Genomic DNA, 21,663 nt, shown 5'->3' with positions numbered 1-21,663 from the left:
AAGCATATTTTCCCAGAATTGAAAGAGTTGGGGAGAAATACTGGAGCAATACTGATGAGCAATATTTTCTTCAGAAATTCAATAATTCAATTAATGTCTTCAGACGTGGCCAGAACCAGGAAGGGGCAGCTAAACCTGCTAATGAGAAAATGTCTTAACTTTCAATTGGTCTTTTCTCTGTCTCAAATTGTGATCCTTTAAACCTCTGTACTATTAACATTTGCACCATATAGATGAGTGCCATTTATCCTGCTAAGTGACTTTCCTTTAATGGTTTGCTTCTTCAGGAGCAGTCAGCAATTGCTGCAGTAAAAAACAAGCCATTCCAGCATTTCTGTAATTAATGCAGGGGCCAGTTTATTCCATTCCACTAAATGCTTCCTGCTGTGCTTCCTGTCCATGCCCCTGTCTAGGTTTGAGTTACAGCAAGTTAATTTTCATAATGTTCTTGGTATGTGCAACACAAAGTGAAGGGGATTAAAGCTGGAATAGATGTGTGGCTAAAAGGAGTGGGGCCCTTGGAGGGTGCAGCATCCGTGGCAAAGCTCCAAGCAGTGGCTGATGCAGGATTGGCAAGATCCCTGTCAGTGGCCTTGTCAGGGGTATAGGTAGCTGCTGTTGGAGTTGGGAGAAGAGAATTCCTCTTAACAGGTTGGGACTTCAGTCCTGCAAGATCTCTGGAGCTGCGCAGGAGTGGGCAGACAGCAGTGGATTGATGTGAGGGCAGGAGTGTTTCTCTGCAGCTTCCTTTTTATTTAATGGAGATGTTGCCTTTTCGGGGAGTAGAAGATACTCATTTCTGTCCTCCTCTGCTGGTACAGAATCGGCTGTAAGAACCCTTGGTGTCAGTGACAGGAGGAGTTTTTTGAATGGCCTCATGGAAGGAAGGCTTAGTAGAGAAATCTGAACTGGCTGGGTGATGGAATCATCCAGTGGATATCTGAGTGGTGGAGATGGAGAAGGAAGTTCTGACTCCTCTCTGACTTTCCTCGGCAGCAGTAGGCAGGTCTTCATGCTAGAGGTGTGCTGCCTTCTTTGTCTCGTCTATAGTACCTCATTATTTTTCTTCCTCTTCCCCTTACTTGCTTTTGGAGCAGCTTTTGGGCATTTTGTCCTTGGCTCACTCCAAATGGCTGAAAAGTCACTTGTGTCCACATAAAACCCAGGATGGCTTTCCTCAGGCTGAGCTGGTGCTGCTGACTGGGATAAAGCCGGAGGTGAATCCTTCAGCAGAGCAGCTGGAATCCTTCAGCAGAGCAGCTGGACACAGCTGGAGGAGGGGGCTAATGGCTGAAGACAGTTGCAGGATCATCACAAGGAAATCCCAACTTATTTTTTTTTCCTTTTTTTTCCCTGACTTTGGAAAAAAAACCTCTTGCTTTACAAAGAGGTTTTCACAGGATTGGTCTATTCTAGTCTCTCACTGCCAGACGCACTCTCCAGTTCTTGTAATTTCTTCTCAGCTTCTCCAGCTGCCTCTTAATATTAAATATTTATGTATTCAAATGATAATTATGTTCCTATTCTTTCCGTTCTTCCAGCTTCCCATTTTTCTTCCCTAGCTGAGTTATCTTTGGTCTTTCTTCACTGGGCAGTCATCAGAGTGGCTTTTATCCACCACTGTACAGTCGTGAACATAATTCATTCTCTTCCACTTTTTTTGTTTTATTTTTAGTTGCTCTTAAACCACACTGTGACTTGGAGAAAAGAATGGGTTTTTTTCCCTGACACTGCATAAACAGTAGGCAGATCAAACGCTGGTGTCCCATAAAATTGACCTCTTTATTTGGATGCTGTAGTGCAACAGCAGACTTGAAGACAGCTTTCCCCAGTGAAAAAAGCTTTTCCAATCTTGACTCATCAGCTGGTTTGGTGTTAAAATATTTCCCCCCTCTCTGGTGAAATGCAAAGAGCTCATAGATTGCCTCTCTTCTGGGGCTTAGTGGACTCTGTACTGTCACAGTGAGTAATTTACAGTTAAAAATAAATTCCTTTGCCTTAGGAATTTTACATCTTCGCTTAAAAATGCAAGAGAGATTTTAGGAAACTCAAAAGGAACCTTGTGTGAATTACTACACATTGCCTCCAGTAAATCCTGCCATCTAGAGAAAAATTTCCCTGGAGGATTGTGTGGCTGATGTTTTAAATGGTTGTTTAGTCTGTACAAGCCTTGCACTGCTGAGAGCGAGGCAGAGATTTGAGATCTGGCTTTGCCTACCTGGTTCTAGATCCCAGGAAGAGCAAAAGCTTTTTAGCTTTTCCTTTTGGAAACTGGAGGAGGAGAAGAAGTGTCCTACATGAGATGTTTTTGAGATGTCTCAAAACAGCACTGTGCTTTTCCCTGGATTTGATGCTTCTCAGCTGCTTGCCTAAAAACCTGAGTCTAGAGCCAACTCTGTGTTGCACTTAAAGCTGGTTTTAGGTAGGTCAGTCTGAAGAGCCCAAAATATTTTCTGTGCACGTTTATACAAGGAATTGCTCAAGTTAGAAACAAGTCTTAGAGACTAAATATTACAATTAAATAGGAACTTAACTAGTATATGTCCTTAATATGAAGGAATTGTTCTTCTGGAAAATACTGCTAGAGGAAGTATTTATTTCAAGATACTGTATCCCAGTTGGAGTATAGATAATCCTTGTCTAAAGAATTTTCTGCTCTATACCCAGTTTCTCATATAAACACTTTTTTTTTTTTTTACAGTTGAATCCCACAATTCCTTCTGAAATACCTGTTCATCTAGAAAAGATCAGAATACAACACCAACAGAACTTGTTCCATTTCCTATTTGGAGCCACATTTCTACCTTTTAAAGGCCAGCTATTTTTATTTCTAAAATTCATATACATGAATATCAGACCTTGGGTTAGCAGATCCGTCAGGCTCCGTGGCCTCTTCCGAAGGCGTTTGTGAAGCACAGCTGGGAAGGAACAAATTCATTGTCAGCTGGCTGAAACTCCATATGGAGAGGTCAGTGTCTCAGTTAGGAAGAAGTTAGAGGAAAAGAGGAAGATTTTGGAGGAAAAGTTTCCCATTGAAAAGTTGGGAATTGATGTAATGGTTTAACATCCTTTAAGCTTGGAGTTCTTAATTTGCAGTGCAGGCAGCAGGAGCATCAAGTGTCTGATGGGCTCTGTCTTGCCCCAGTTCCCAGGAGAAGAGCTGGGGCAGCTGAGGAGCAGGAGATGTGGAGGAGAAAAGGATAGTGTTGTGTCAAGATATCCTTTCCTTGAATCCTTAACATCAGGGATTTGTAACCATGTGCTGCCTGGACCCACCCAGAGCCTGCAGCTCCTTCAGCTGTGCTGATCTCAGTTTCTGCACAGTTTGGGTTTCTGTTACTAAAAACCAGCTTGTGGTTGGGATTTTTTCATCCAAAACCCTGGGATTCTGTGCTGCCCTTGCTCACGCCCTGGTGTTCATGTCCTGTATTTTCCACCAGCTGTTTTCCCTGTGCTTGGCTGGGGAGCTGCATCATGTGCACAAACGCGTGTGTGTCGGTGCAGCTCCGGCTATTTTCGCAGCAGCAGTCCCCAGGTGTTCTCCACAGCCATCCCTGTCAGCTCGGATCAGCAGATGCCTGGAGGAGAGCTGTGCTTAATGAATGTGCTCTGGGCAGTTTTTTCCTTACAAGTTGCCTCTTCATAAGCCAGGCTGCATCGACCTTAAACCAGGATTATTTTAGGGTCTTGTCCAAACTCGCTTCTGAAGGAACACTCACCCGTGTGTCTGCCTGCAGAATGAGTTTGAGGGAGCTCCTGTAGAAGCTGTTCTGCACCTCCTGTATGGAAAGAGCAGAGGACAGATCTTAATCCTTCCAGTGCTGCCCAGGAGATGGTAGGTTGTGGGAATAAGATGGAATCATTGAGGAGAATGCTGTATGGAGCTCTTGTCCCCTTCTTCCTTTTCTTCTTTTTCTCCTCCTTCTCCTTCTCCTCTTCTTTTCCTTTTCTCCTTCCCCCAGCAGAAAAATTGTCACCACAGTGTGAGGGAGCAGAAATTTCTTTGTGGCCGTGTAGGGAGTCAGGAGAGGAGGGAGCAGGAGGAAATCGTTCCTTGCTTTGCCAGTGGGATAAAGGTGCTGGGGAAACATTAGGCAAAATTTAACTGAGTTAAAGGATGGAGGGAAGGGGATGGAAATCCCTTGCATTTTAATAGGTCTCCTGAAACTTCTGTAATTCCTCGCTGGAAATAGCTGGCTTAGCAGTGCTTGTTGTGCTTTCAAGGGCAAAACCATCACCGGGAAGAGAGCAGGAGTTTGTTCCAAGGGCTCCATTTGGCATGTGATCCAGGGAAGCGATGCCTGGATTCCCTCAGCTGGATGCTGGCATCTGCTGGTTTAGCTTGCATTGGGGATCATGCTCAGTGCTCAAAGCAGGGAATGTTTCCCTTCACAAATGCACCCTCAGGTGGCTGACTCTCCTGCCTTGGGAATATAACTCTGAGGAATCCAGGAGAGTGTTTCCATATTAGATGATGCATTAGCCTATCATTTGCAGTTAATTTAACAAAAGTTACTTTGGAAAACATTGTTCTGTTCGAGGATTTTTATGCAGATTTCTGTCTAAACTGCCCATGAATATGGTTTGTTATAGGAACAAATACTGTGTTAAAGGTATTTAAACCAAAAATTCATAATTACATTTTCAGTGTCTGCTTCTTCTTTCCAAAATGGTTTGGCAGCATTTAGTTTCTGACTTCAGGTGAGGACTTAGGGTGGCTGTGAATCTGGAAATCAGTTGAAGGGATCTCTTGTGCTTCAGGTGATGGAGTAGCTCTTGGCTCCTTCCCCTTTTGCCTGTGTGGAATTTGCACTTTCCAGAACCATTCCTGGCAGAGCAGATTCACCCTTCCAACATAATGTCTGTCCAGAGCGGCTTAATTACTTTTGATCTCCGTATGTAGCATTTTATTTCTTTCAAGCCTTTTACAAGCAGATAATTATAAAATACTGGGATGTAATAATTGGATCTTATGAATGATTAATTACTGAAGGTCTCCTGGTGGGTTTTTGCTCAGTCCTACACTGGTTTTTAATGGAAAGTTAGAATGATAGAACCTGAAAGTAATAGATGCTTCAAAAAGTGTTTTCATCCCCATGGGCTTTAACTGCCATCATATATAAAGTGAGTATTGAGCCACCCTTGCATGACAATAATAAAACTTCAGTATTGGGCTCTGAAACTTGATAGGTCAAATTTTTGTGTGAGAATGGAATGGAATGGAATGGAATGGAATTTTTGGAGGTGTCTCTAAAAACATTTGTCTCATTGTTCTCACAGCAAAGCTGTAATAACGTGGGATAGCGTTGAGTTCTGAAATTTCAACCCAAACACTGCAATCCAAAATTGATACTTTGTCCAAAAATTGAGTCACTAAGATGATGTTTTTCTGGACTGGTGCTGTTTTGGATTATTGGAGCAATAATGAGCAGAGTGTTCTGGGAAGAAGGAAATAGTAAATGTGAATCTTGTGAATCCTCGTACTCTGCCTCAGGGGCAGGCAGCCATTCCCAACTAAACTGCAGCTGGAATGAAGAGGATGGCACTAGCCAGGATCTAATACTGTTCCTTCTTCCTTTCCCCAGTCATCCTCCAGCTCCTCTGCCTCACAAATATGCTCTTAAATGTTTTTTTTTCCTCACAGAAATGTATTTGGAAATATCACCAAGCTAAATATTGAGGATAGGCTCCAGTCCAGTTACGGAATATGTCTTCCCAGGGTGAAACCCAGTGCTTCAAACCAAAGTGAGGAGTCCAAAAAAGGTGACTTTGTGAGAACTGCTGCTGTTCATCACCTTTAGAAAAAATAATTTCTGAGGTGTAGGAGCAGCTTTCCAAGTAACATGTCCTGCATGGATCGTCTTCCTCTTTCCAGCTTGTGCTGCACATGCCAGCTGAGCTGTTAATCAGATCCACCTGGAATTCCCACAGCTCAGAGCTCCTTTCTCCACTCCCTGTGCCTTGCTCCTAAGAAGTTTTGTGTACAGTCTGTGGTCACATGGACTTCTGGACTACTAAATCTTCCTTCTTCCTTAGCTCCATGGTCATCCACACCTCATCAGAAGATCCCTGAGATCTTCTGACTCAATATTCCCAAGTGCTGCTTTGTGTTACCAGTGTTCATGGCTGAGGGTTCTGAGGCATTTTGTTAGCAGTAAAGTCCTTTGGAGAATATTTGAAACTTCATTGGAAACTATTTTAAAAACCTTTACTATGTGAGATATGAAGGAAGGCAAAATCCTCAGGCTGTGGTGAAGAAATATCCTCATGGGTCTGTTAATTTTGGAGTTTTCTTTCATTCCTGGCAAATAATGAGAGACTGCACAGAAGTCTTTGAAATGTAAAGGTGGCCTGTGAGTACCCTTTAGTTAATTAACCAAGCCTGATATCCATGAAAACATGAATGTATCATCCACAATTCCTGTTCTTTGGTTGGTGTTAAACTCATCCACATGGAAGTGAAAGGCATCCTAATCTGGATTTCTCTCACAGTCACTATAGTGTAAATCTGAACTATCCACTCTGATCCCTGTCCTCCAGAGGGCCAAGATTTCTGCCCCATGCTGTGACATGGGATGGGACACAGCTGGATGCTCATCATGGCTTTTGGGCTTTCCATGCTTTTGTGACACTTGTCTTGCACCTCTTAGGAGTCAGAACTGCTCAGGATCTTCCCTTTAGGCGCTTTGTCTCATCACTTAGGGGCAAAATTCTTGTGTCTCCCTATTCTCTTGTTTTCCTTATCTTTGCTATTACTTCAGATCTTGATCTTCTGGTTACCTTATCTTGGATTTGTTCTTCCTCATTTGAATGAAACCACACTTGCCACACTGAAGCAATTGGCACTTGAGATTCCCTTCCTGCTTCTGCTGTTCCCTGTTGTTCCAGGTGTTCACATGCATGTTTCATTTATCCCATTGCAGCATTTTGGTTTCAGCTCTTCACAGGATTCTAAGGCTCTTCCTCCAAGCCAAAACTACTTCTTTGCTTGGCTATGGAAAGTTGAAGACAGTTCTGGCTTCCACCCCAGTTTAACCTAAATTAAATTAAAAAAACCCACCCAGCATCCAGAAACGGGTAGGACTTTAGTTCTGCAGACTTCAGTTACCTTCTGCCATATTTAATCAGAATATTTGCCCCTTTTGCATGAAATGATGGGAGACTCAGCACTCTGAACATGAGAGATGGCAGCTGTTCCTCCAACAGAAAACTGGGAGTCTGGCTCCTCACGTGGCATTGTGTCACTTCCCAGAGGCTTGGTGTTATCCTGGGGGAGGAGAACTGGGATTGCCTGGAGGTCTTCCACTTGTGACACTTATTTTGGCTCTGTTGCTTTTAGAAACCTTTCAAACTGTGAAAATAGCACTGGTTGTTACAGGCTTGGCTTGGAGTTCCTCTGCAGAAAACCAGACAAGGGGTTTATCTCTAGAACATAAGGCACAGATTTTAAAATGAATTTTTATAGCTGTGCTTAGGAGCTAACATTTCCATGTTTTTTTTTTTATTTTAGTAGACCGAGAGTGTAATTGAATTATTATATTTAATACATCTGCTCCTTCCTGTTCAGCAGTGAGGGGTTGACTCTTGTTTATTCTTTTCTACAATGGGATGGTTAAAAACACCCCAGTTTTTATGTGAAGACTTTTCAGTGTGCACCTGCATTGTTTAAAAAAAACTCCAAAGTGTGATTTTGAGACGGAACCAGAGGCTAACCCGTTTTTACTGTTTCATTTCTTCATGGCTGTGACTGAGCAAACAGAACAAGATTTGTTTGCATTGTGCTCCTTCATTTATTTCCCATTTTGGGAGGAAGAGTCAGGCTAATTACTGACAAAACCCACAAGAGTTAATGAAGCTATTTATCACTGGGTATTTTTGTCCCTGTCACAAGGTTTGGTGCGGATCCCAAAGGAAATCTTGCCTGTGCATTAATAATCAGGGATATTGTTCTACTTTTATCAACTCTGCCAGTGCTGATTAGGAGTTGCTTAGCAGGAAGGAGTTCTGAGTTTATCATTAAACTTGTAATGAATCTCCACACATTTTTATTGATCTCTGTGATCCTTTCACATCCCAAAATGCAAAGGGGAGCTTTTTCCAGCTTTATGTGTCCGACCTGTGCCTTCTACCTTGGGGCCAATCATGGTCAGTCTTAACTTGTGCCTTAGTTTATTTCTGAGAAATACAGATACCAGGTACAACTGACTGGCATCTCCCTCAAGAAAAAAGTGTAGTGATAAATAAAATAGTATTCTAAATTGCCTGTAGACAGCTAACAGGCTGATGTTGCCTTAGAAAAAGATAGATAATAGAAAATGCTCTCTTCTGCCTCTTTCTTTTCCCTTTAGCTACTGCTGAGCTTTAAATACAAGTGACAATTCTTTGCTTCTCTTGCTGGTTTTAAAATGCCCGGGGACTGTATAAAATACATCCATATGGCACTGAATACTTGGATCAGTGGCAGAGCAGGCTTTTTTCTGGTTGTCCTTCAATGTGTAGCTGTCAGCTGTAAAACCCTCCTGGGTTTTTACATAGCATGCCTAGGAATGGTTGTGTAAAAGGAAGCATCCTTTGGGAGAATTGCTGCTCTGCCTGTTAGAAGCAATTTCTTGTCCACTGGAGTGGACCAGTAAATAGCAGTGAATCAGCTCAGCTGTCTGAGATGGAGGAGGAATCTTCAGGTGAGATGTGACCATGAGGAACAAGGGACTTTCCCACTTGTCACTGTCTGCTCACATCTTTTGCAGTGGCAGAAATACTGTTTGGGTTCCCTTGCGGAAGGGAAGTTTCACCTGAGCTGTTTAGGATGAAAGCCACAGCAGAGAGCTTGGACAGGATGGTCCTTTCCAACCCAACCCATTCTGTGATAACTCTTCTGCCAAATACTTGAAGCAAACTGCAGTAGTGTACAGCAGGAATTACATCAGGAAAATGTACACTGTAAGATTAGGAATAAAATGAAAATTTTCTCATTTAAAGGAAAAAGAGACTAGGTTTTTAATAACTTTAACTGGCTCTGCATTCCTAGTTCCAGAGACTAATGTTCAGATAGATTTAATCCCAAGTGTTTGTCTCTATCCAGATGTATATCTAATCTAAAAGAAGGCTTCAAATTTAAAACATGAACCAGCCTTGAACTGTTACATTTTGAAAAGCATCTCGTGGAAAGGAAGAAAACAAATCCTTGATTTCTGCATTGTATTGAATTTGACTAAAAGGTTGGGGAGTGGATTTACCAGCCTTGCTGGGCACTGCTGTCAGCAACACCCTGGGAAAAAACACTTACTAGGTCAGACAAGTCCATCAGCCTCCATTTCCTTCTGTCTTGGTTGAATTATTGTGGAAAACAACACTGTGAACATGCTCTGAGGTGCCCAAAGAGAAGAATGAATGAGAATTAATGAGCTTTTCAGGCTAACACATATTTTCATAGTCATGTTTTTTATAAGGCAGTTACTGAAGTGTTAATCATTTGATTACTGGTTGTTGTAGATAAGGGAGTAATTGGTCCCTTTTTGTAAATGATGGAAATGCTTCACAGGAAGGGGCAGGCATCAAACTCTTGTTTCCATGGATTATTGCCCAGAGAGATTGACTGGAACTAAAACCCTTTTGCTCTGATGACAACAGGGTTGCAACAAAATTCTGTTTCCTGTTTGTTTCTCAGTAGCGAGGGCAGGTCTTTAAACACGATCCCAAATGTGTGTGAAACTTAATTTTTGGCATGGCTTGAAATGAGTATTATGAATTTCTTTTAGAAGCCATTACAAACGTGTCTCTGGTGGTGGCTGGGGAGAAGGGCTGAGTCTCGGCCTCCTGGACGACAAACAGCTCTGGTGCTGTTTGAGGATATTTCCCTGAGCCTTGAGGAGCTGCACTTCCCTGATTTCCTGGGGCTGTAACAGAGCAGATGTTTTTTGATGTAACTCTTAGGAAAATCAAGTTATACCCTCTGTCTTGGGAAGAAAAAGCGTGTGAAATGCAGGATCAGGGCAGCTTTTTTTCACATCCTTAGAGTTTAAAATGGTGCTGCTGTGCAGAGGGTCTGGCTCCTTCCTTTGTATCCCTGTTCTTGCAGCACGTGGGAACGAGCTGCAGCTGGTCCCAGCCATTCCCAGAACAGCTTTCTGTGTGTTCATCTGCTGGGTAGGTGTCATTCCTTGTTATTCCCTCTTACATCATGCCAGTTCACTCCACTCCATGCTTCCCTTCCTGCTGCTCTGCACCAGACACTTATAAATATTCATGTACACTTCCCACCATCCATTTAGGCTCCTATCCATGGCTTAGGGTCTGTTCCAGTTTGCTAAGTGCAGCTTTTTTTACCGGTGCTGGAGGCTGGCTGGGGAGCTAAAGGTTGATGTCACACTTTCTGCTTTGGGAAGTTGCTGGGAATTGCTGGGATGCTAAGGCTTTAAAAGGTTTTGCTCAGAAATTCTCCCATCACAAAGAGCCGACCAAAGTTCAAGGCACCTGATTGTCACAGGGTAAAAGGAAAATGGAAATTTCCTCAGCAGCAGCAGCAAGATTCTGGCTGTGCTGTTTCTTACTTCATTAAATGAGTAAAACTCATCTCCTCACCTTCAGCTCTAATAAAACTGTCTCATCTTGCCTTGAAAATTCCAGTCCAGATAGAATCTTTGCAAGGACTAAGGGAATTGAATTTACAATGAGCAAACAATCAACTTTTTGTTCAGGATCTCTCAGTACTTTAGAATACTCAGGGCTGTGTCCGAAGGCCATAGGAAAGAGGCCAGTTTTGTTATTCCATTGGTTCATTGATCACACGTTGCGTCTCATTAAATTCATCATCATTTTGTGTGGAGCACTGGGACAGTGCTATTACTGATCATCTGGAAAGGGGTTAAAATCTGGGGTTTAAAAAAATAAATTAATTTTAAGAGACTCAACGTTCTCCCACTAATCACAGAATCACAGAATGATTTGGGTTGGAAGGGACCTTAGAGCCCATCCAGTCCCACCCCCTGCCCACACCTTCCACTATCCCAGTTTGTTCCAAGCCCTGGCCAGCCTGGCCTTGGACACTTCCAGGGCACCCATTTGCTTCAGGATTACCTTGAGCTTCCAAAAGTCTCTCATGTTCTCTGGTCAGTTTCTGTAGAGTTTTTAATTTTGATTGTTTCTGCTATAAGTAGTCTTTGAATAACTGTGGTGATGGCTGTGAGGAGTTACTGCTTATGGCTCTGTCAACTGCTGGCTAAGAAATGGAAAATAGGAAAAGGCCAAGTTCACCTTTCCCTGTAGTTCACCAAGGCTGAACAGACCACTCTGGGAATGGGATTGGACTGTGGGAATCCTCCACTTCCAGTCTATGAATTTCTGTCTTCTCCTCTGCTCTGTGGGTACAGGCCAGCCATTCTCAAGTTGAGAGCTCCAGGCTGCCAGCAGTCCCTGAAGCCAAAGTAATTGATCCAGAACTGTATCAAACAGTTTTCAATAGTGCTTTTAATTAAAGGGCAAAATAAAAGCTTTGTTGTGGTGGTGACCTGAAAAGAAATAAAGGATTGGCAGGGATTCATTGGTCTAAAAAGGCCAGCTGCAGTTGTTTGACATTGTTATTGATTGTGTCTGCCTTTCTAGAGTTCCTTTTCGAGGTAGGATGCCATAAAACCTCCACAAATAAACTGCCAAAATCCCCTTTTGGAGGTGGTTCCTCTGCTGTGTGTCTTCCTTTCCCCTGCAATCATGGACAAGCTGCTGCCAGCAGCATCCTTGTGGCTGTTTTTCTTTGGAGGAGGTTCAGAGCAGGTTGGAGCAGGTTCTGCAGTGTAAGTTCTTGGAGGGCTTTGACTTACTTTGGGGCTGAGATTTGTCATGTGGGTGTTGTTTGTAGCCCTGTGAGAGCTGCTGGATGCCCATTGCTGGAGGAATTTAAAGTCTTGTGGATGCAGCACTTGGGACCATGGGTTAGTGATGTTCTTGGCATTGTTGGAGGAATGGTTGGACTCCATGATCTTGGAAAGCTTTCCCAAACAAAATGGTTCTGTGATTCCATGATTTATTTTCTTGGTATTTAGGTATTTTCCTATTCCAAAGAAATTCCTAAATACCAGTATTTGGCATCAGCACGTTGTGTTCAGGTCCTCACTGCCCTGTGGTTCTGTGAGAAGCAGTGCAGCTGCAAATGTCCTTTGTCAGAGGAGTTTCCAATAAAATAGAAGGAATAAAACTGCTGGAATTGTGTTGAAGGGACTTTGTGTTCAGAGGGTGCTCCCTGTGCTCCGAGCCCGCAGATTCGCTGTTGCTTCTTTAATTTCCGTTGTGTGATCTCTGCCACGAGCTCCAGGCCATTGTTTGTTCTGCTTGGAATGAGTATCAAACCCAGAATCAGCTAAAATCAAGGTGAGTTGTTCCCTGGGAGGAATGAAATATATTTAAGGTAGAAAATGATGGAGCATCTCCTGAATTCCAAAAATGATATAAAACAAACCTAAATTGTTCCATGTTTTTCTGTGTCTTGTTTCCCTTAACTCTCTGGATATTCTATGTTAACTTCCTAAACAGAATCTTAAATTTCTTCTTAAAGAAATTTGTATAACAGGACCACAGTCTAATTTATAACCTAGACCTTGAACTAGGCTGGGAAGAAATGTTCTTAAAAGGGTCTGTTTGAACCATTTGGTTTATATTAATTAGAGGGTGTCCATGCATGGATTTCAAGAAGGTTTATATTTTGCAGCCTTTCTACTAATTTTATTTTTTCTTGATTTTAAAAAAAAAATTATTGAGGACATAAAACTGTAAGGAATTGGCTCAGGTGGTCCTTTGGTCTGATCTCATCTGCCATCAGGAAAGAAATGGCAGAATAAAATAGGTTTGACAGTAGAGCAGGAGTGGAATCAATAGGGAAAAAAAAATCAGGGTAGAAAAATACTTTAATTAGAGCAAAGAGATGAGACCTCTGTTCCTTGGGACTAGACTGGATTCCATCCTCCAAGTTCTTCTCTGTGACTGGGATTCACCTGACTGAGAATTCTTTGGATGAATGCAGTCTGCTGGCTCTGTCAGTGCCTTTGGATAATGAATGGGTTTTGTTTCTTGCTTTGAGGGAACCAGGTGAAATTTCCATAGTTTGACAGCAAAGAGCAGAGGAGGATGGGGGATGTTTTTTATTATTTTTTAAAGAAGCTGCTTTAATCACTTTAATACAGCATTTCTGTTTCCAGTGCTGGGAATGGCATAGCTAAAAATACTCTTACTGGCTGATGCAGATAATTTAAAGTCAACTCTGTGCATCTTCCTTTTGGGGCTTCTTTTTAAACACAAATCTAAAAATGGTTTTGAGGCATTCATAATTCAATATATCATTCTTAGCAGTGCTTTTCCTTTTGGTGCCCTGGGTTGTTTTTTTCCTGCAAAATAATTCCAATGAAGATTTTGAGGTGAGCTTATCTGTGAAAGAAAGTTGTAGTGTCACTGGGGTTTATCCTTCAATCAAGTCTGAAAGGAGTCATGCAAAGGGCAGGTGAAATTTTGGTATTACACTCTGGGTTATCTCCTTACATGAGGAGAAGGCTTTCCTCATCTTCCTCTCTTTACCTCTGGGTTTCAGCAGGTTGGATCTCTTAGCCAAGGCTGCTTCTGAGAGCTGGGAGAGGCCAAGTGCAGTTTTCCAGTTGAATAGGCTGGACATGTTGATTACTTTTAAGGTTATTTTGCTTTCAAGCTATTTCTTGGTTTTTTTTTTCCTTATTGCTGATGCTTTGAAAGTTCTAAACAACCACTAGGCTGAAGTCAGCAATTTAAATGTGACTTCTCCAGAAGAATCCTTGGACAAGATGTGAATCTCTAGTATATACCGAAGAAAATGAGGGGGGTGTCAGACCTGCTCCTCATGCATCACGCAGTCCAAGTGGCACAATCCCAATTACTTTTCCTTGCAGGTCACTCCTGGCTGGTGCCTGAGCCCTTTGCAGACTCTGGCAACAAATGACCTTCTAATCCAGTGCTGGCAGGGAGGTGATTTGTGTTATCTAATGGGTCTGTGCCTTCCTCCCCAGTGCCTCGTTAGAGCGGCCGGCACAGCGCAGCCGTTCCGCACGCGCCTGCACCGGGAGCCGTGGGAGCCCACTGTTAATCAGTGTCAGTACTGGGGGCTGCTGCTGGACACACAAACCTCCCCAGGAGCAGGGAAAAGGCAGCCTGCAAGAATCAGATGGAATGACCTTGGAATCTCTCCAGTGGCCGCTGTCGGATCAAAGTGGCTGGAAGCACGAGATCAGCGTATTGATTCCGTCTTGCAGCTGAATTCTCACTGTGAAATCCCTGCCAGGCAGGGGCAGGAGGCTCCCAGACAAAGGGGATCGATCAGGGTGACTCCATGAGCTGAAGGTTTGGAATTTAGCCCCTCCTGGTTCACGGCAATTCCACTGATAGGAATTTCACAACTTTGCTATCTTGTAACTCAGTCATCTTTGGGCACTTGGCTGTTTGCTGCCACGATTCAGATGCTGATTCAGGAGGGTGTCGGTGTTTGGGCATCTGCTGGTTTCTGTGCTGAACCAGTGATCAAACCTTTCCTTTTAGGAGTTTCCTAATATTACATGTCAGAACAGACAACTTCTTCTTGTCCCAGAACATACGGAAACACTGCAGCATTCCAGAATTCATGTGGATGGGGTGAGCAGCCACTTCATGATGCAGGTCCAGATTCTTCCAGAACTGATCCAGGGAAGAAACCATCTGAGGAAGTCAGATCTGAGCTTAAAAATTCCTGTTGGAGCTGGACCCCTTCAGAAGTGTACATGGATAATTAGATGATAGAAGGTCTTCCCAGGGCTGCAGCCCCTCTGCTCTGCAGCCAGGCTGGGAGAGCTGGGGGCGCTCACCTGGAGAGGAGAGGGCTCCAGGGAGAGCTCAGAGCCCCTTGCAGGGCCTGAAGGGGCTCCAGGAGAGCTGGAGAGGGGCTGGGGACAAGGCCTGGAGGGACAGGACACAGGGAATGGCTTCCTACTGCCAGAGGGCAGGGATAGATGGGATATTGGGAAGGAATTCCTGGCTGTGAGGGAATGTCAGGGTTGTCAGGGTGCCCAGAGCAGCTGTGGCTACCCCTGGATCCTTGGAAGTGTCCAAGGCCAGGTTGGACAGGGCTTGGAGTGACTTGGGATAGTGGGAGGTGTCCCTGCCATGGCAGGGAGCTGGAATGAGCTCATCTTCAAGGTCCTTTCCAACCCAAAACCTTCTAGGATTTTACAGTCACAGCAATCACTTAAGCAGTGGTGTCTGAGGCACAACTGTTTGATTAGGAGCTGTTTGATGTGGAGCTTTTGTTGGAGGGAGCCAAGAACTCCTCTGATGAAGCCATTGTTCAGCCTCTGAATGACAGAAAAATGTCCAGAGCTGACCTTCAGGTTCGGTGTTGAAACAAATGATTTCTTTGGTTTATCACTTATTTACTTGGCTTCCCTCCTTTTCAAAAGATTCTTGGATGCCTTGGGTGTAAATTCCTAGACTGGAATGACATCTGACAACTCTGCATGCCAAGGAAGGGAGGAGAATCCACTGCCCAACTGAATAAGTTATTTTGAAGTTTAATTGCCTCAGTTTCCCAGTTCTGTGCCCTTCCTTCTCAGATTGTGGTTGGACTTAGCTTTTAGCTGTTAGACCTTGATCTACAGAGGGCAAAGTGGCTGGAGACAACTTTTCCTGAGCAGTAAGTCACTTCTGTCCCTCACCTTTCAGCTGCTTGCTTTGAACTCTGCAAGTGCCTGGGTTTTTTTGCCAAAAAGCTCCTTCTCAATTGAGAAAGTCTCAATTGTTTGAGACTTTCCCTGAGCTGTCAGTGTGTCCAGTCAAACCCCATTCGCAGCATTTCCTCCCCCACCTCTGTCCCTCCAAGGATGTGATGTTGACCTTTTTCTTGGAGTTGTTCCAGCAGCATACCAGGAATATTTTGGCCTAAAGGATATTGCACTGCTGACTAATGCTGCCCTGGATGTACTTGTGTGTGGAAATTTTTCCAAGAGATTAAATCAACTCACTAGATTAAAAAAAAAACCCAAACCAACATCTTAATGAAACAAAGCTGAAGTCTTGAGTGTCTTAGCTGTTCCTTGGGCTATAACCCCTGGATTACTTATCCAGTTGTTTCCCATCTGGATTTTAAGCAGCTGGTTGTTCTTGTCTCCATGTATTACCTTGTTCTGCTTCTCCCTGCTGAGCTTCATTTGCCTCCTGAGGTCATTTTGGCATTTTCCAAGATGAATTTGAATTCTGAATCTGTCCTCTCCCTTGCTTGCAATCACTCCCAAATTAATGCCTTCTGAGAATTCGAGAAACATACGGCCAGCAAGGCGGAATAGAAATTAGAGATACAGTGGGAACTGTGGGCTTTCATTCCTGCCAGGATTTCTAAAAGGAATCAGTTTGGGTTTTTTAAAAGGAGGAATGGCAATGCCTCAGTATTCATGGAATTAAAACTGTGAGCATTTGGTGTTAATACCATCTTGATCTGGTGCCTGTCAACATAAACCTGGGTCTTTTCAGAGAAGAAATGTCTTGGAACTAACTCCATTAGGATGCTGTCTCCAAATACTGGTTGAAGCAGATATTTAAATATAAACGAGCCTAGCAGCACCTTATTTTTCCTTCTTTTTGTGAAACGAGTGAGGGTAGGGTAGGGAAGTTCCAGGAATAAACAAAATATTTTCATATTTTATGATTTGTGGACAAATCCTGTCCAAGACATGTCACTCAGAAGGGAAAAATTTTCTGGAACACTTCTTTGTCCTTCAGGGGTCGTGAGTTACCAAAGCAAATAATTTCCTGGGTGAGATTGGATCTGTGAAGACTTAAATGTGGCTGTTTGCATCAGTGACCACGTGAGGAAAACCAGCTTGTTTGTGGTGCTGCAAATCAATTCCCAGGATTCAGCCTGTGCTGCAGCGGGAAGGGATTGGGTTTGCTTGTCTGTGTCTCCTGAGGATTGGCACTGGGTCTGGAATGAATCCCTTCTCCCCTCACAGCAGCTTGTGGCTGTTTGTCCTTCACCAGCTCGAGCTGTTCAGCACATCCATGGGACAAATCTGAGTAAGAGATTCAGGAATTTTTCCCATCTGGGTTGTGCTGCTTCCAAAAACCTACTCAGTGAAGGGAATATTTGCTCTACCTTTGTGAAGGCAGCTTTTTAACTTTGTGGGAAACCTGATTCTGCCTCCAGAGCAGAATATGTTAGAAATTCACACGGGAATTCAGATTTTGACGTGGGAAAATCTCATCTCTCTGAGGCTGTCTGCTGGGTTCCTGTTTGTTTAGCCCTTTCTCAGAGATAACTGAAGATGAAAATGCTGCTTAATTGGGATACTGGAGATTTTGGTGACACTCTTACATTAAGATCTAAACCAAACAAAAACCCCAAAACTCACCCCAGAAATCACAGAATGGTTTGGGATGGAAGGGACCTAATCTTGCCTTAAATCCCTGTCACTGGATGATCACCTAGTAAAGAACTAAAATCCTTGGAATACTGCTTGGAGAACCCAAGTTCTGCCCCAAGCTCTTTTTCTTACCTTTTATCTGCGCATGCAATGTTTGGTGTCCAACGCAAGTCACACAACTCCTCTCCTCTGCCACTGGGAGATGGCAAATTCCAGCTGCAAGGAAGTGGGAAAAAACACTGGGAGGTGATGATGCAGCCCTGAGTAACTTCAGGGCTAAATGGAACTGGCCTACAATTAAGAGGATTTATGCACATCAAAATGAGGCAGCTGGAGATGTTCCAGTTCCTGTGTATCTTGCTGATCCCTCCAGGTCAGGATGTAGGAGAGGGAAAAAGCCTTTAAATTATGAGTTAGGCTTTGGCCCAGCTCTGCTGTGTTGTTAGTCTTACAGGAGTAGAAAATAAGTGTTGTGAGGATGATGGGATATTAAAGTGAGTAAGTCCCATGTTTTATGAGTGAGAAGAGCTTTTTGTTGCTAATAGTTGGTTGTAGGGGCTGTTAAATTAATTCAGTTCAACTAAAATTACTGAATGACTTGGTAGAAAACAGAGCAATGAAATTAATTTTCACCTCAAATCACAAATATTTAAGAGTAAAACTGATGCTTGGGGATGATATAGGAAAAAAAAAAGAAAAAAAAAAAGACTTCAATTGTAAAGTCAAATAACTGTTCTTGTCCTTGCAGGAAGTTTTAAGTGCTCAAGATGGATCTGTTGGATACAATAAACCATTTTTAAATAATTTGCTTAAAACTTGCTCTGAAATTGGTTCTTGAATCCATGGTTGTTTTTTTTTTTTCTTCTTTTAGTGGGGAAGACTTCCTTGATCACCAGGTTCATGTATGACAGCTTTGACAACACCTACCAGGTAAATTAACCATATTTTTGTCTTGTGTAAGACTCCTCTGCTGCCATGTCTTCCATTGCAGAAAAAGTCATTCCATTAGAGCTGGGGCACTGACCGTGGAATTCCCAGTTGTAAAATCTTTATTTTAATCACCTGCCAGAGTGGCACTTCTGGGTTGGATTTTGCTCCAGGAGTTTACCTGCTGCTTGCAGCAGGATGAGCTGTGGTTCTAAAGGAATACACAAGGCACAGCCAGGGAATAAGAGATTTTTTTTTTCCCTGCCATTTTTTACCAGACCATCACAGATCCAATCCCTGTGTGTGGATAACATAACAGGTACCCAGCTCTTTTAAACAAGTTGACACAAGCTAGAAAATAATAAAAAATGTAAAAAAAAAAAAAAAAAAAGGAAAATTTAGGATAATTAGAAAGCAATTTTTCAAATTAGCACTGTGCAGTCTAGGAGAATAGTCAGTGTTGCCCACTCCCAGAATTTAACATGAGCTCAAAATGTGGAGAGATATAAAAGTACTTCAGTTTCATGAAGTGTGTCACCTCCAAGCAGAGCATGTTTCATGACTTGGGTGCAGCTGGTGATGTTCTGGATACACAAAACTGAGAAAAATCTGTTCCCTGGTGCCTGGGAAGGTTTTTTAGGGGGTGGGAAGAGGAAATAGAAAAAATTAAAAGGGAAAACGTTGTCGTTCTCCTGTTCCTCAGTGTCTACCCAAGGATCTCATTGAACTGAGAGATTCCCCTCCTGCCTCCTTCAGCAATTCCTGCTTGCTGCTGCTAGAAAAAACTAGCTGGGAAGTTGTCCCTGAACTGTGGGAAGAGCCACGCTTCCATGGTGTGGGAGGGCTGGAGCACACGTCACTGCTCCTGAGGCAGCAAACATCCTCACAGATTCCTCCCACTGTAATTACATGGACATTGAAGGCAGTTCTTTTATTTAAGCTGGGATTTTTTTTCCCCCCACAGTGTTTTTCTTTTAGGACTGCTCCTTTTCCTCGTGGAGTTTGTGTCCCAGTTCTTCCTTGAGGAGGTTTGAGCCTGTGTGCTATAGGATAATAGGGGTGTCACCATGGAAGGGTGGTCTGATGTAATACATTAAATGATTGCAAAATCAGTCAGTGGCATTTACAACAGTGAGAAATCCTAAGGGCTTCCAAGATGACTTGGATTTAGGCATCAGTGCTGCCTGCCCAGTTTGGGTGTTAATGGATTTGGGTCAGAGCCATTCATCCAAACCCCTTGATTTTCCTGGAGTTGTGACTGAGGTGGGGCCATATCTCCTACTGTGCTGTAGCTGGAAGAAGGAATCAGTCACAAAAGCTCCAGGAGTTTGGCCAAAATTACACTGCCTGTTGGTATCAACCCAAAACAGACATTTTTGGATACCAGGATTATCTAGAGACCCCTGAGAGCCCAGTATTCAATGCCAATGCACATCACACCCTGATCATGGGTAACTGGAGCAGGAGGTGAGTTCAGGGACGATTTGCTTGTTCTGGACATTTCTGGCAGCTTTTGAATGCATATTTTTCTGAAACCTATCATTTGAACAGGGGGTTTTTATGTTCAGCTGTTAAAAATAGCAAGCTGCCATTTAATAAAATCCATGCGGTGCATTGGATTCCTTTTGCTCACTGCTGGATGAGAGGAATTCAGCTGTGTCCCTCTGTCTTATCAGTAAGAACTTGTTGTACTGTGTCAGAAACCCAAACGCCTGCAATAAAACCTTGTGGTTGGAGAGATTTATTTTATGAGGAGTGATTCACCTCCATGGACATGCTGGGAATGATTTCCTTTGTCCTGTGGCCTCACATGTCACATGTCATATCATAGAAGATCTATTTTAGTAAAAGTCTGATACAAAGAGCGTGCTGGAATCCAGTCCTTGATGCTGTTGCTTCCCTGTGTTGTGGTAGGACAGGCTGGGAGAGGAGAAGGCTCCAGGGAGAGCTCAGAGCCCTCTCCAGTACCTAAAGAGGCTGCAGAAGAGCTGGAGAAGGACTTGGGACAAGGGATGGAGGGACAGGACAGAGAGAATGGCTTCCCACTGGTGTCAGAAGTTTGGGTGCTGCTTTAGGATGAACCAAGCTTTAGTGGTTGTTAGGGATCATGTAGATGTCTGCCTTAATCTTCCTGGAAAAGTGAAGATCCATGGAGATATTTGGCAGTTGGGAAGAAGATAGTGTGCCCACATATCCTGGTTGACCTGGGGAACACCCATTTGTCACATGCATAAAAACCCCTGCTGCTACCCAAATGAATGTGTGGATTAACCTGTCAATATGCATGAACTGAAGTCAAGCTTCAAACCTTTTGTGCTTTAAGGAATTGTTCTAGCTGTGGATATATTAAACAAATTGCCTATTGGATCAAGCTATATCTTAAAAACAAGAAACCCAACCTGTTTTTCTTGCAGCTGCTGCTGCTCCCCTGAAAACCACTGCAGGTGTTCTGACAGTTTTTTAAGAGCTCTTGGTTTTCTCATCTCTCTACAGGCAACAATTGGCATTGACTTCTTATCGAAAACCATGTACTTGGAGGATCGAACAGTGAGTAAGATTTTGTTGCTTCTCTCTGTGAACAGTAGGAATGAGGACCAGCATCTGGTTTTGTGCAGCCCACACTTCTGAGATCACTCGGAAGCACAGGCTGAGCCTTCATCTCCCAGCTGCTTCCAGGCTGACAAGTGCTGTGGAGACAAAGCAGTGGGGATGGGAAATCATCATTTGGTTCATGTGTGCAGGGCTCTCAGGTGCAGTTTGGGAGTGGCACAAGGTGCTTTAGTGTCATCCTCCATGAAGGGAGAGGTGGTACAGATAATATGAGGGGTGAATGATGGTGGGAATCTGGAGAAAGGGGAACCATGCTTAACCCCTTCAGCTTTTGATGCCACAAGACAGAAAGGTACAACACAAATTGCCAGATGTGGCCAGTTAATAGCTGGCTCCATCTTCTTAATGCTCCTTGTTTAAAAAGAAGGTGGCCCCTGATGAGTTCACAAATGAGACTCGGTTCCTTGCTTGGTGCAGTTTTAGCTCATCAAATGAAATCACTCCTCTGTGCAAGCAAAGCTGTGGTTTCAAATGAGCTCAGATTCTTAATTAAGAAATTCAGCCTCAGTTGAGCTATTTACAGAATCAAAACTGCAGTGCTGCAGAAGCTTGTGGTACTGGATAAACTCCCAGTAAGTGGGGTTGGATAAACCCCCAATAAATGGGATTGCATGGAAAGAGCATGAGGGATGAAATGTGCTTTCCATGGCCAAACTGGCTCTTGCGCACCTTGCCATAAATGTTGCTTTTAGTGTGTCTTACCTTTTCTTCCAGAACCTTGCTGGTAAGA

At 43.3% G+C, this 21,663-nt stretch overlaps 1 protein-coding gene across 2 annotated transcripts in view; it reads left to right on the top strand.

Moving 5' to 3' along the window:
- The window catches only part of RAB6A (RAB6A, member RAS oncogene family), a 41,430-nt gene that overhangs the window by 6,482 nt on the left and 13,285 nt on the right, over positions 1 to 21,663 (top strand). For both annotated transcript variants that reach the window (XM_058829272.1, XM_058829262.1), the window contains exons 2-3: positions 18,268 to 18,326; positions 20,817 to 20,870. In XM_058829272.1, the coding sequence (XP_058685255.1) occupies positions 18,268 to 18,326; positions 20,817 to 20,870 (113 nt within the window). The remainder of the gene's footprint in view (positions 1 to 18,267; positions 18,327 to 20,816; positions 20,871 to 21,663) is intronic.

This window comes from Poecile atricapillus, chromosome 1 (assembly GCF_030490865.1).
Source record: "Poecile atricapillus isolate bPoeAtr1 chromosome 1, bPoeAtr1.hap1, whole genome shotgun sequence".
Classification (NCBI taxonomy): Eukaryota; Metazoa; Chordata; class Aves; order Passeriformes; family Paridae; genus Poecile; species Poecile atricapillus.
Note: the sequence above shows the minus strand (reverse complement) of the source record. Positions and strands in the feature narration are given on the sequence as shown.